Raw genomic sequence first — 14,413 nt, 5'->3', positions numbered from 1 at the left:
TGTCCCTTGTTCCTCCAGATGATGATGTGTTACATGATGAAGAACTAGACAAGGAGCTGCTTTGGAATCTTCAGCTTTTGTCAGAGGTATTGCAAAGAACCTTCTTCCCAGGCTTGTGTGTCACTGAATCATCTTTAATGCCCCTGAAAGAAGAAGAAAAAATTCCATTAAACCAAAGCAAATGTTGTATGAATGATGCTGCACAGCTTCTGTTTCTGACTTTAAATGGGACGTGAGTGGCCATTGTTTGAAGAAGAGAAACACAGTGTGCACGTGGAATGAAATTAAAGCATTTAATGCAATTATTGAGGGAGAGGGAAAGAAGAGGGATCAATACAGGGGAAAAACATGAGATGCTTTTGGTAGATATGAGCCCCTCCAGCAGCACTGATGGTTTGCCATGTTCCTCTCCCCTCCCAGATCACCCGTGTGGATGGAAAGCAGCTGCTTGTGTACAGGGAGCAGTTTGGGAAGATACTGCAGCGCACCCTCCACTTAACCTGTAAGCAGGGTTACATTCTGTCTTGTAACCTACTGCACCACCTTCTTCGTTCTGCTACACTTATCTACCCCACAGAGTACTGCAGTGTGCCAGGTGGCTTTGACAAGCCTCTTTCTGAATACTTTCCTATCAAGGCAAGGATTTTCATTTATTTAGGATTAGAGGATTTGACTTTTTTTTTTTTTAACACTGTGTGGCTTGGTTTTATTTGGAGGTTTCTGAACAGAGGCAGCAGCAGTGGAAAGTGTAATTGCAAGATGCTTTGAAAGCAAAGTGACATTAAGTTAATTAAAATTATATTGGTAGCAAAAAATGAGTACTGACTGTTTGAGTATAGTTTTCTAGTGGGTTGTGATGTGTGTTTTACCAGGATTGCATGACTACAATAAGGAGATGGGGCATTTTGCAGGTCAGCAGAATAACCAATAAACAGTGATTCTGCTGAGCTTGAGATGAATGAAAGCAGAAGTGGCAATATTAAAAGTGACTGGAACTATCAGAAGTCATGTGTTGGTTGTCTGTTAAGATCTGAGGTTGATCTATCAGTGTTCCACATGAACAGTGCAGCAGTTTCCAGCTGGCCTGTTTGAAAATACAACTGCATTTTTGCTGAAAAATGCTCTTTTGCATAACTTCCCAACTGCACATAATCCAGTGCTCGTTACTGAAAGCCAGGACAGTTTTATAACTGCTGGGAACATCCAGTTGGGCCAGTTAATCGTTTCAAAACAAACAAGTATCCTGGGTGCCCCAACACAAAATGAAACAAACAAACAAACAAAAAAACCCCACATTTTTTTAAATTCCTCGTCTGAAATTGGAAAAAATTCACAATTACTTTGATGTTCTCTACAGGACATCTGAGTTGTACTTAAGAATGTGTCTGAATTTGTATCCAGTCAAAGGAATAATCAAGTTATATTTCAGTTAGACCTGTGCAGTCCTTTTCCTTTTAGTGCTTTCAGATATGTGGTTGTTTGGGTTTTTTTTCCAGGTATGTGTAGACATTATAGAGGTTTGGGGTTTCTGTGTGGTTTTACAGTATTGTTTTTCCTAGAATTGTCAGGATAACTGTGTTACAGCATTAGCTAGTTCACATTTGTTTTTTTTTTAATTAATATTAAATGCTAATTTTTTAAAAACCATAATTTGTTTCGTAGATGGAATAACAATAAATGTCTGTATTTACTATAGGACTGGGGTAAGCCAGGTGACCTGTGGAACTTGGACATCCAGTGGCATGTTCCCTCATCTGAGGAGATAAACTTTGCTTTTTATTTGCTGGATACTTTCCTGCAGCCTGAGCTCACCAGGCTGGAGCTCTATGCACTTGGAGAACTGGAGATGTCCAGGTGAGATGGAGAAGGTGCATTTAGCCACCCACAGGGATTATTGCCAATCATACTGGCACCACAAAAATTAAGGAGTCAAATACTGTAATGCTACACTGTCTTTAACGTTGTTCTGAGATCTCCAAGGTTTTTAACTTAAGAATACATGGAGCTTGGCAATGTGTTTCATGGAATGGATAACGTGATTTTAAACAGAAATAAATATATAGGCCCTTTACCTAGGTATTTAAAACAAATTCTGGAGCAGAATTGGGATGGATCCTGATTCCACTGAACTGCAGGCAGCACTAAGGAAGTCCTTCCTCTGGACTCTTCCCTGGTTGTTTTGGCACAGCCATTTATTTGTGTTCCTAAGCCATGCAGTGGAACACGTGGCTGATGTGGCTTGGGAATGTGCCTTTTTCCACTCCCTCCCTGAGGACAGATGGATCCAGTGCCTGGTGTGTCCCTGCAGGGCTGGAGCTGAGTTAGGGAGGTCACGGGCAGGAACCCAGGCAGGAACATTGTTGCCCAGTCTTGTTACTGGACCAGATGTTGCCCTCCCCTCTGGGTAGCTCTGAGGCTTGGCTTCAGGAGGGAGAACATCTGCAGGCAGAAGATTTGCCTGATTTGCAGGACCCATTGAAAGCAGTGTCTCTCTCCAGAGGAAAAAAATTGTAACACTTAAGAGTTTGATGGGTTGTTTTGATTCTCACTTGGACACCCTTCAGTCATTTAAGAACCAAGATGAGAATAATATGCCACTGGTCTTGCCTGAAAAATTAGAGGAAATGAAAAGAAGATTCAGCAATATTCATTTCACAAACTGCAGCACTTTCCTTGAATGCCACTATGGACTGTGCTCAGCTATTGCCAGTGAGGTGATGTTAAAGCTGAATATTTGGGACGTGAAACACGGATCAAAAGAGTCTGTAGAATCACTGCTGAAAAACTGGAATAATTTCATTGAAGAAAAGAATCTTGAAGCACAACTAGAAACTGCTACTCAGATCTGTGAAGATTTGAAAAACAAAACCATGTGCGGTCCTGATTTAGGCAGAGACCCTGAAGAAGTTAGCAAACCTTTTAAGACAGTGGAGTCAAAGATTTCCACGTGCAAAGACTGTATTTCCAACGTAAATACCACCTTACAGAAAGTCCTGGAGTAATTATACAGGAAACAATCACTTTGTTAAAGATGTGGCTGGAAGAAAACAGAAATGAGCATCCGAAAGAGATCCTGAAACTCTCAGTGCAGAGCTGTGGCTTCCTGCAGTGTGAGACAATCACAAATTTAATGTGTGCTGGAGCATTTACAGGTGTCCAAGAGCCCAGGCTGTTTACAGGCCTGACATCCCAAGCATTGTTTATTCCCCGTGTCAAACCTTCCTGTCCTTGCAGCTAAATAACCTCAGCTGATATTTAGTCACGTGAGGCTCTCCCTGGTGCTGCCAAGCAGGGAATGCTGCGTCACATTCCTAAGGAATTTTTTTTCTGTCTCTGACCAAGTTACTAAAAACAGAAGCTCCTGCTTTTTAGCTGAGAGAGGTTTAAAAGGAATTCCTTAATTCTCTGAATGAACACAGAAGTTGTTGGGATTGTTGCATCCCCCTGGTGGGAAGGAATTGGCTCAGCCTTGGGGTGAGGAGTTATTTCGTAGGTTTATGTCTGAGGTTTAGATCAAATTTTTCAAAGAAGTTTTTTTTTGGAGCAAAGCTGCCTGTTTTCACGCTAGCTTGATCTCATTACCTGTGCAGTTGCAGAATGTGAAATCCCCCAAGTTTTTCAGAAAATGAAGTTAAATCTTGTGGTTCTGTGATAGAATTAAGTTGGATCAAACGAGCACAGCCTGATTTCTGCAGTGCTCCCTCCTGTGTTTAGAACTGATGTAACTGAAAGAAAAAAGCTTTCAGAAAACTTCACAGAAAAGATATGGTACACCATTTGTGTGTTTTCAAGGATTTAACAGAGAAGTAACCAGGTTTTCCTCTTTGTTTAAGAGATGATGTGCAGCAGAGTCTTGCCATTGTGCATAACTGCCTCATTGGTTCTGGGAACATTCTGCCTCCTCTGAAAGGAGAAAGGGTGGCTCATCTGTAAGTAAAACTTATTTTTATATCCCTTATGTCATTATTTTTATATTCTTTTTATTTATATATATATATTATTTTTATATCCCATATACGTCCCTGTGGTGTCCCTGCCTCTGACAGTCTGACCCACGTGGGGATGGTTAATTTATAAATGTGAGAACTGAGACCTATTATTAGTAAATCCAAATACCTTTGGGCTGCTAACTTTTAAATTTGACTTGTTAAAATGAATTAAGTGGCAGTGAAATGCACCTCCTCAATGATTTCTAATGCTTGGTTTGTTCTCATGCAGGGTCCCAAGCCTGGTGTCTTTGGAAGAGACAAAACTGTACACTGGTGTTGACTATGGTGAGTAGATCCCAATTCTGGTCAGACAGGTTCTAGGTGTTGTTTTCTTTCTTTCTTCCTTTTTCTGCTGTTCTTTTGGAGACCATCATTTTAATTCTTCTCTTTGCATTACCTGGGCATTGTTAAAACTGATGGGAGCAGTGTCCTCAGAAATATTATTTTTACAATGGTCCATACTGCCAGTTCTGCACAGTCTGCTCTGGCTTTCCCTTGGTTTACTTGTCTATAAACTGCTTTTTATGCTATCATATAATGAAGGCAAAATGTTTAATTTTCTTCCAGATTTCTCAAGGGAGAATTACCGAGAAACAATCGCAAGGGTTACAAGGAAATTGCTGCGTAAGTCCAACCTCTCCTTGAGCTAAAAACTGCTGTGTCTGTGATTTTATAGATGAGAAATTTTGTTTACTTTGCCTTTAATTCCTAAATTGAAGCTTTGTAGAAACGTTGTTAATTTTGAAAGCTCTCTGCCTGTCTGCTAATAAGCTGCTTTTCTCCCAATTGCAGGCTACATTCTTGATCATTCAGAAGATGACACCAAGTCTCTGTTTCTAATAATAAAGGTATGCTTTTAATTTTTAATGCTTGAGGCAAGGTGGCTTGTTTTGCAAAATAGTCACTCCTTTCCTCTCTTTCTCTCCACAGATTATTAGTGATGTTTTACAGTTCCAGGGGTCTCACAAGCACGAGTTTGATTCGCGATGGAAAAGCTTTAATCTGGTGAAAAAATCCATGGAGAACAGGGTCAGTGATTCTGCTGTGTAAAGCTTTGGGGAGGGATGGAAATAGTCCCTAAGTTGCTGATATGATCCTGAAATCTAAACCAAATCATGTTGTATTTTTTTAATTTTTTTTTTTTTACAGCTTCAAGGAAAGAAACAACATATCAGAGCTCTGCTGATTGACAGGGTTATGTTGCAGCATGAGGTAATTCTTCCCCCTCAATCCTTGCTAATTGCTTTCCTCGAAAAAACTGATTTGCACAGTTTTGCTAAATGTCATCATAACAATAATCCTGCTCTGGTGTTTCTTTGGGATGTGTGAAATGTAAAAAACAATCTGTCCTTTATTTGTGTTCTCCATGGATTCAGCTGAGAACACTGACGATGGAAGGCTGTGAATATAAAACTTCCCACCAGGAGATGATCAGGGATCTTCTGTGTTTGTCCACGAGTTCCTATGGTCAGGTGAGGAACAGCCCCTTTAAACTGAAATATGAGCAGTGTTTTGTTGATCTCTTCAGTGGCTATATATTCCAAACCTGTTATTCCATCTGTTTGCTTTTCAAATGACCTGAAAAACACGTTGTTTCTGGCAACATAAAGAAAATTCTTTAACTTTAGCTGTTCTCAAATAAACGCCAAAAACAAGAGGTAGGTTTTTATGAACAGCTCTGAGAAGGGTGAGGTGTTCACAACCTCCTGCCAGTAATTTTCTTTCTGTGCACAAATACTCAGCTTTGAGAAGGGTGAGGTGTTTATAACCTCCTCCAAGTAATTTTGTCTTTGAAATGGATGAGGGTGTTTTGTTGGTTTTTTTTTTTCCAAGTCCTTGTGTTTTGTTTTAGGTGATTTCCTAGTGATGTCTCTGTCCCCACACAGGTCAGGAGTAAAGCTCAGCAGGCATTCTTCACAGCTCTGGGGACCTACAACTTCTGCTGCAGGGACATCATTCCCTTGGTTCTGGAGTTCCTGCGTCCCGACCGGCAGGATGTCACCCAAAAGCAATTTAAAGTACTGGCTCCTTCCCTTTGTGTTGTGTCTCTTCAAAGTGCCTTTGTGGGGGAATTTGTAACGGTGAAAGGGCTTGTTTATATCAGCATCACTAATATGCATGACAAGTGTAGGGAATTACTTGCGTTGGATCTGTTTTCAGCAGGAATTTTGTGTTCATATTTGGTCCTGATTCCATTGTTTGCTCAGGTATCACCAACAGGGGTGTTAATGCCTATTTTTAACTTCTGGAATGGGAATTGAGGAGCTGCAGTCAAGGTGGCAGCGCTCATGAGGCAGTTGTGAATCATCTCCTCTAATGCAATCCAGAAATCAGCCATTCTGGGGATAAATTAATTGGCAGGGCTTCCAATCTCATTAAATGAAGAGGAATCTGTGAGAAATCTTCAGTGTTTCGACAGGGAGGCCACGGAGCTGAGTGTTTATGGGACATTTAGATGAGTTGGGGACTGCAGGTGAATTTTTATTCCATGCTATCACACAGGAGCAAGGCTTTAACCTTCCAAACTCCCTCCTTTGTTTCCCAGGGTGCCTTATATTGTCTCCTTGGAAATCACAGCGGGGTGTGCCTGGCAAACCTCCACGACTGGGATTGTATTGCACAGACGTGGCCAGCCATTGTCTCCTCTGGGCTTAGCAAAGCCATGTCCTTGGAAAAACCATCCATAGTCAGACTCTTTGATGACCTGGCAGAAAAAATCCATCGGCAGTACGAGACCATTGGGCTGGATTTTGCAGTAAGTTGCTCGGGGTTCATTAATAGAAGCAATCCTTAAATGACTTTTTTTTTCTTAATGAAATACTAAAGCTTATTCTTACCTTTATTTTACAATAGAATTAAACACGTACTGGGAGAAATAATTCTGCTGTGTGGGCACGAAAGGTTGTGTTCCCTGCTTCAGGCTTGGCTGTGTGGACAAGGAAATTCTGCTCTCTGCTTATTTCAAAACAGACATTAAAAACTTTTTTTCATTCCCCATCCATAGGTCCCAGAGAAATGCATGGAGGCAGCTGTTCTGCTGCAGAAGTCAGTTTATCCAGAATCAGACTTCACAGGTCTTGGTTCAGAGGAAATCCAGCTGGGAATTCAGCGACAGAAGGAGAAGAGTGCTGAGGCTCTGCGGTGAGTTCAGCTTCCCTTCACACCAGCTTGTGCTCCTTGGATTTACTGCACATTAAATGGAGTCATCCAAAAGGGCTAAAATAAGAAATCCACAGTGCCCAGGGACTGGTGGGCTTGTGTCTTCTCTCTTGACTTGACAGCCTTTGTCTTCTGGGCTCATCCATCCATCCTTCCTTCCTTCCTTGGCAGCCTCTGTCTTCTGCCCTCCTGCTTCCTTTTGGCCTCTTCCTTTTTGCCTTCGCTCACCTTTTGTTGAGGGGCTTTTATCCTGTTTTAACTGGTTCTCTCAGTACCATCTGGCTGATGATTCCCTCTCTTTCTCTCAGAAACTACGAGAACTTGGTCAACATGCTGCTGGACTGTGTGGAACAGAGAAACCTGTAAGTCTCCCTTTTTGTGCATGAGAGTTGTTTTGGGTGGCTACATGATTAAATATCCATGGCATCCAGGAGGGCACTTAGCATGGTCTTGGATTCATTTCCACTGGGAGCTTGATGTGTTAATATAAGGCATCACCACATCTTGGAGTTAAGCTTTTTTCTTTAATTAGTCTGGCCCGTTACTGGGGCTTTTAACTTTTTTTTTTTTTTTTTTTTTTTTCCTGAGAACAAAGCTCTGGCTCTGTCTGTGCAATACTAACACTGACATCCAAATATATTCTAATTCTTACCATAATATTTGTGTTTAAAAGCTTGTGAAGGGATATCCCTGTAGGTCTGTGTTTTATTGAAATGCCAAGATGAACAAACCACCGTGAACTCGAACCTTTGTTGGCACTTGTGTGTGGAAATGTTAGTCCAAGTGTATTTACATCATCTTAAGACATAAAATAACTTCTGAGCAAGCCCTGTATGTGCAGCTGTGGTCCTTAACACTGTGTTTTTGAATATTTGGGGGGGTTTTTAGGCCCTGGAAGTTCGAGCACATCAGCATTGGCTTCCTGTCGCTGCTGCTGAGGGATGACAGGCCCCTGCCCGCGCGGGCCATCAGGTTCTTCGTGCAGTGTCTCAACCACGATGCCATCGTGGTCAGGAAGGTAAAAACCCCAGAGAACTTCCTCCTTTTGCCTTGCAGCTCCTTGGGGTTTGCTGGGATAAAGCACAAAAAGAGGGAGGTGGATCTCCCTCCTCCTCCCCCTCCCAGCCACGCACGTGCCCGACGCTCCTCGTGCCGGGAGATGAGCCTTGGCAGCGCTGTGGTGTGACATATGTAAAGTCTGTAAACTGTGAAAGTGTGGGATGGAACCAGTCCTCCTTATTTATTGCAGAATTCCTTTTGCAGATGGCTGCTTTTTCCCCACCTGCACTTTATTATTTGAAGGGAGCCATCTCTCTGTGTTTTGTTCGTTCCGTTGTTGCCTCGCTGAGGCTCGAAACCTAAACCTTTTTTTCCCCCCCCCTCAAATTCTTAAAACAACATCAAAGTAAAGTTATTAAACCCAAAATTATTAGTGGGGAGATTTTTCTGGGCTATAAGGTCATGTATCCCCTGAAGTAACCAGGACTGGTTCCTTTTGGTTGTGACCAAGCTCACTCCAACATTCACTGGGTTTTTAGGGATGATGAGCCACATCCTTGTGAGGGGGAAATGTATGGAATGGGTACATTAATAGCCATTGCTTCCTTTCAGGTGGCCATCTCAGCTGTGGCTGGGATTCTCAAGCAGCTCAAGAGAACCCACAAGAAAGTGCCCATCTGCCCTTACGAAATAAGTAGGTTTTATTTAATATAAGCAATGTCTTATATTTATACTGAGATGTTTCAAAAAGCTTTTCTGGTTAAATTAAACATAGAATCACAAGCTTTTAATTTTTCTCTTGTGGTTAATGTCCTAAACAAATAGGTATATATATTATGTAGGTAATATAATTGGTCATTTTTCAGTTTTGGGGTTTTTTTAAACGCTCCTGTGTTTGCAAGCTATTCACCTCTTAAAAGTGAGTTAAAACTTCAGAGATTCTCCTTTCAGAAAACCTTGTCACTTGTGAGAATTTGTATATCTCCTTTTTGATTTTTTTTTTAAATAATTTCAAATCCCATAAATTAATAGAGGGATCTCTTCCACTGGTGTTCCTTTGTCTGCTGAAGCAAATGACTGCCCAGATTTGGGGCAGTGGGACACAAAAGCTCTTCAGAATCTTTTAGTAAATCATACTAACATTTGCTGGGACTGTTAATGAGCGAGTTTGATGCTGAATAAATTCCTGTGGGAGCAGGTGGGAGCCCAAAGCCTTCCAGGATCCAGGCTGGTGACAGAGCCGACAACCAGTGGCTGCACTACAACAGCCAGAGCCTGCCAAAGACCAAGGAAGCTTGGGAATCCTGTTGTTTTGTGGAGAAAACACACTGGGGGTATTACACCTGGCCACAGTGAGTACCATCAGAGCTGGCAGAGTCAGCAGGAAAAACCCTCTGGGAAGTTAAAGGATGGTTTACTATGAGATTTAATTTTTTTAATCGAACCATCAAAAAATATGTATATTTTGTCCTATTTGCTGCTTGCTTGTTTGTAATAATTCTGTTGTGTGGCAGAACTTTTGATGACAAACTTCATCCTTTTGTCGTAAATTGTCTTGTAAATGTTGACCTTTTGGGGCCAAGTTGTCCCCCAACTCTAAAATATTTATCACCCTGTTAATTGAGAATGTAGGAAATAACCATAAGCTTTATTTTACTTTGGGAAATGTGCTGCTCTATTTTTGTTTTTTCATCTTTCATCTTCAGAACCATGACAGTTTATGCCCCAGCTGAGCATCAGCCAAAGCTTGGGCGGAGGAGGGATGAGCTGACAGAGGTAAGAGCTGCAGGTTTGTGGGGGTTTTTTTTAATACTATTTCTCCTCCTTTCTTCTTTTAATATTGCCCACAGGTCACTGTGGAGATCTCTGTAAACCTACATCCCCACGAGACACTTTTAGTTGTATTTTTCTACTTCATGCTGTGTCAGCATGCAAAAGAAATGATTATTTTGATGTATTGCAGCTTTTCTGTCAGGGGTCATGGAATAACTGTATTAATGAGCACTTTCTTGTTCCCTTTCACATCATTATCGGGGTTTAGGGCAAGGTAATTAATGACAGTGGGAAGGACTGATTTGCAGGGGTTGTGAGTGAAAGGACAGACAATCCAAAGTCATTAATAATAAAGATAATCAGGAGTCTTGGAAAACATCACCTAATATTCCCTATAAAATGAGGGAGGGATATGGATGACCAAGACGTGATTTTTTTGCCAAAAACAGACTGAAAATGAAACATGGGACTTGGAAAGATTGGGATGTCACTGTGACAAACAAACACCTCAAAGCTAATCCTTTTTTTTTTTTTTTTTTTTTATTTCTTCCTGTTACAGGCAGAACAAATTATATATGATCACTTTTCTGATCCCAAGTTTGTCGAGCAGTTAATAAAATTTTTGTCTTTAGAAGACAGGAAAGGAAAGGACAAATTTAATCCTCGCAGATTTTGCCTCTTCAAGGTAAACCAGAGTTCAACAACCAAATTGCTTCCATTTAGCAGAGCGTGGAAAAGCCCCAGACTGCCCAGCTTAATACCCCACTGCTGCAAAATGTTGATTTTTAAAGCTGCTCTGAGTAATCCTATTAATCCTCTCTTCTGATTAACTGCTTAAGGGAAACATATTTGGAGTGATATAATAGCCTGCAGGACACTGGGGGTATAATTCTGTTAAAGCAGCAAAGTCATTTCACTTTCTGCATGTCCAAACCTCAGTAATTAATTCACCAGCTCGTGGTGTTGGTGGGAAGGCAGTGGTTTAGATGATTCCTGAGGACACTTTTTCCCCCTCTTGTTTTCCAGGGCCTTTTTAGGAACTTTGATGATGCCTTTTTGCCAGTTCTGCAGCCCCACCTGGAGCAGCTGGTGTCAGACTCCCACGAGAGCCCCCAGAGATGTGTGGCTGAGATCATAGCTGGGCTCATAAGGGGTTCCAAGCACTGGACCTTTGACAAGGTGCTGAACTGGTGGTTTTTGAGTGATTATTGGAAGTGAATTATTAATTATTAATTTGAATTATTAATTATTGTATTATTGAATTATTAATTTGAATTATTAAACCAGTGTGAAGCTGGGGGCTTTTGATGTGTCACCTTGGTCTGAGAAAGGACTAGAAAATGCTGCAGCACTTGGTGCTTCCTTGCCAAACTTGGAGCACAACTCATAGCTTGGCTCTAGTGCCTGCTATTATTTGGTGTCAGTAAAATGTTTCAGTGTTAAAACTGAGAGCAGTTTGCAGGTGAGGAGATGGCAGAGCTGCCATGGTTTGTAATTTCCAATAGGAGTAAGAGCTTGTGATGAATAGCTATGATTCATGAAACAAATGGGTGGCTGCATCAAAATTAAACAAACGGGTTGTAAAACTTAATTACACCCCCATAAAGAAATAAAACAGACCCTTGCAAGGTCAGCAAGTCCTAAACCTCCCTGCTATCCTAAGGATAAAATATGGTAGAACTTTAAATCTTTTTAGGCACCTGTTCATCCAAGAATGCATGAATTATGACTGGTTGTAGAGATAACCATTTAGCTTTAGCTGTAAGAAAACCCATATATTAAATACTGAGCTGTAAAACGTGTATGTATATGATATAATTAATATGCATGAGGTAGCTAAAATAAATGCCAAATGTACACTGTAGTAGGTGTGCAGATCTGGGGAATCAGTCCCCATTTCTGTCACCCAGCTGGCTGTTTGCTTTTTCCATATAATAAACTCCAATTATAATCTGAGACTTTGTTTCTCACAAGCTTATGTCCCCTTGGACTTTACTTAGTCTTAGACCTTGCTGAATTTCTGTGCCAAAAATAATACTGAGGGAATCAGTTCCTTGATCAAACAATAAAAAAGGCATTTTAATATCTGAGCTGGGTTTCTTAAATAGAAAAAATCTTGGCTTTTGCCTTTGTGCAGGTGGAAAAACTTTGGAAGCTCCTGTGTCCCTTGCTCCGAACAGCTTTATCCAACATCACAGTGGAGACCTACAATGACTGGGGCACCTGCATTGCAACCTCCTGTGTAAGTGCCCCATTTGCTGTCCAGTAAATCTGGACCTGCTATGGAATTAGATTCCTGGGAAGCAGGGTCAGGGATAGGCCCCAAATATCTCGGGTCAATAATTCTGTCAAATCGCTCAGCAGAGCTCAGTGCAGTTTGTCAGCCAGAGCCCTCATCAGCAAAATTCAGGTGTACCTATTCATATCCATCAAAAACAAAGCTAAAATTCTGTCTGTTCTATTTACCAATTAATTAAAGCTGGGTATGGTTTTATTGCGTTTTCCTCCTATTGAGGTTCATGGTGGAAAAAATATTTATTGTTGCACTTGCTTCATAGAGTAAACCCAAGGAATGTAAAGGAAATCTGTATCAAAACTTTCCTTAATTATAGACCTTTTTATCCATTATCCACATTTTAAAAATCTCCCATTTCCTTATATCTCTGTTCCCTGTTCCTTTCCAGGAGAGCAGAGATCCCAGGAAACTGCACTGGTTGTTTGAATTGCTGCTGGAATCTCCACTGAGTGGGGAAGGAGGATCATTTGTAGATGCCTGGTAAAGTTAATTTTACCTGTTTTATTGTGGCTGAGTGAAGAAGGAGATGAGGCAGGGGTGTGTTGAGAGGATGCTGTGCCAACTGCCTTGGAGTGGGGAACAGAGGGGCTGCTTCCCAATTAGCTTCCCCATAAAATGGCAGGTTCTTTGTGATTACTTTTTTAATCTCATTCAGACTAGTTAATTAACAGGCTGTGAAGGTTTGGAGCTCGTGTAGCCCCAATACTGTTGTTCCCTTGGGTGGTTTTTACCCCTCTTTGCACCCAGCTCCTTCCCAGGCACTCGGGTGTGTTGGCACAGGGGGTGCACGTTCCCCAGGCAGAGTTTGGGGGGGCTGGGGGAGCAGGAACCCTTCTGTGTGACCACAGCTGAGCTCTTCTCCTTCCCAGCCGACTGTATGTGCTGCAGGGGGGCCTGGCCCAGCAGGAGTGGAGGGTGCCAGAGCTGCTGCACAGGCTGCTCAAGTACCTGGAGCCCAAACTCACCCAGGTTTACAAGAACGTCCGAGAGAGAATAGGAAGGTCAGTGTTCTCTTTTCTGCAGTTCTTGCTGGTTGGGTTTTGTTTGAGTTTTTTCAACTCTTTGTTTTATTGGGGTGGTTATGTAAATAATTACAATGGAAAGCATTTGTACTGGTAACAGAAAGTAGATAAACTATTAACAGACTTGCTTCAGAAACTTCAGATGATTTCTCTGTTTTTCTCTTTTATTCATAGAATCACAGAATGATTTAGGTTCAGAGGGACCTTAAAGATCATCCAGTGCCACCTCCTGCCACAGGCAGGGACACCTCCCACCATCCCAGGTTGCTCCAAGCCCTGTCCAGCCTGGCCTTGGACACTTCCAGGGATCCAGGGGCAGCCACAGCTTCTCTGGGCAACCTGTGCCAGGGCCTCACCAATTTATTGCATGTGGCCCATTATGTTTATGCCTGATGACTCTGAAGCTCTTAAAAAACCCCCCAACGAACAGCCCAGCCTCAAAAAACCTCCACAGAAAACCCACCCCCCCAAAAAAATCTCCAAACCCCAAAATTTCTGTGTCTAAGCCCTAATAAGCCAAAAATAACAGGGACTCCTTTAAAGAATTGAAGTCCTTTTAGTGACTCAAAAACTTAGTTGCAGATCACTTTGGAGGGGAGGAGGGTTGTAGCTTAGTGATGGTCTAACCCTGATTGATTCAAATATCTCCAAAAGAGGGTGTCTGAGGGACATTTGGTTTTAAATAACTTTGAAGCAGAGATGAAATTTTCTGTGAGTATTGAAGGTCACTGAATTGATCTGGATTCACTTGTGGCTCACAGATCACCCTGTTCTCCAGGCAGGAGTGGTGCTGAGTATGTGCTCTTCCCTTGCTCTGTTTGCTTTCCCAGTGTGTTGACCTACATATTCATGATTGATGTTTCCTTGCCAAACACTGCTGCCACTAAATCTCCTCGTGTCCATGAATTCACCGCCCGGATACTTGAGAACCTCAAACCCCTCATGGAGGCGGATGAGGAAATTCAGAACCACGTCATGGAAGAGAACGGGGTTGGGGAGCAGGATGAGAGAACTCAGGGCATTAAACTCTTGAAAACAAGTGAGTGCCTGAGGTTTGAGGAATGGGGTATTTTAGCACACTGGGTAGCTGCACCACAGGATTTCTCCTCTTGTGTCTGCTGTGACACTGGAGCTGTTGGGATTTATAAGGTCGCCTCAAGGGTCAAACTGAAGCA

The 14,413-nt window shown here is 41.9% G+C and overlaps 1 protein-coding gene across 1 annotated transcript in view; it reads left to right on the top strand.

The window, feature by feature from the left end:
* Positions 1–14,413, top strand: part of PSME4 (proteasome activator subunit 4) — a 47,923-nt gene that overhangs the window by 22,935 nt on the left and 10,575 nt on the right. The window contains exons 17-40 of the mRNA XM_064650970.1: positions 19–86; positions 421–636; positions 1,697–1,854; positions 3,834–3,929; positions 4,219–4,274; positions 4,557–4,613; positions 4,782–4,837; positions 4,920–5,018; positions 5,139–5,201; positions 5,366–5,461; positions 5,876–6,007; positions 6,535–6,744; positions 6,994–7,130; positions 7,457–7,510; positions 8,037–8,166; positions 8,760–8,841; positions 9,346–9,499; positions 9,854–9,923; positions 10,480–10,605; positions 10,947–11,099; positions 12,058–12,162; positions 12,605–12,696; positions 13,086–13,217; positions 14,069–14,277. Coding sequence (XP_064507040.1) covers positions 19–86; positions 421–636; positions 1,697–1,854; positions 3,834–3,929; positions 4,219–4,274; positions 4,557–4,613; positions 4,782–4,837; positions 4,920–5,018; positions 5,139–5,201; positions 5,366–5,461; positions 5,876–6,007; positions 6,535–6,744; positions 6,994–7,130; positions 7,457–7,510; positions 8,037–8,166; positions 8,760–8,841; positions 9,346–9,499; positions 9,854–9,923; positions 10,480–10,605; positions 10,947–11,099; positions 12,058–12,162; positions 12,605–12,696; positions 13,086–13,217; positions 14,069–14,277 — 2,751 coding nt within the window. The remainder of the gene's footprint in view (positions 1–18; positions 87–420; positions 637–1,696; positions 1,855–3,833; positions 3,930–4,218; positions 4,275–4,556; positions 4,614–4,781; positions 4,838–4,919; positions 5,019–5,138; positions 5,202–5,365; positions 5,462–5,875; positions 6,008–6,534; positions 6,745–6,993; positions 7,131–7,456; positions 7,511–8,036; positions 8,167–8,759; positions 8,842–9,345; positions 9,500–9,853; positions 9,924–10,479; positions 10,606–10,946; positions 11,100–12,057; positions 12,163–12,604; positions 12,697–13,085; positions 13,218–14,068; positions 14,278–14,413) is intronic.

This window comes from Pseudopipra pipra, chromosome 3 (assembly GCF_036250125.1).
Source record: "Pseudopipra pipra isolate bDixPip1 chromosome 3, bDixPip1.hap1, whole genome shotgun sequence".
NCBI lineage: Eukaryota > Metazoa > Chordata > Aves > Passeriformes > Pipridae > Pseudopipra > Pseudopipra pipra.
Note: the sequence above shows the minus strand (reverse complement) of the source record. Positions and strands in the feature narration are given on the sequence as shown.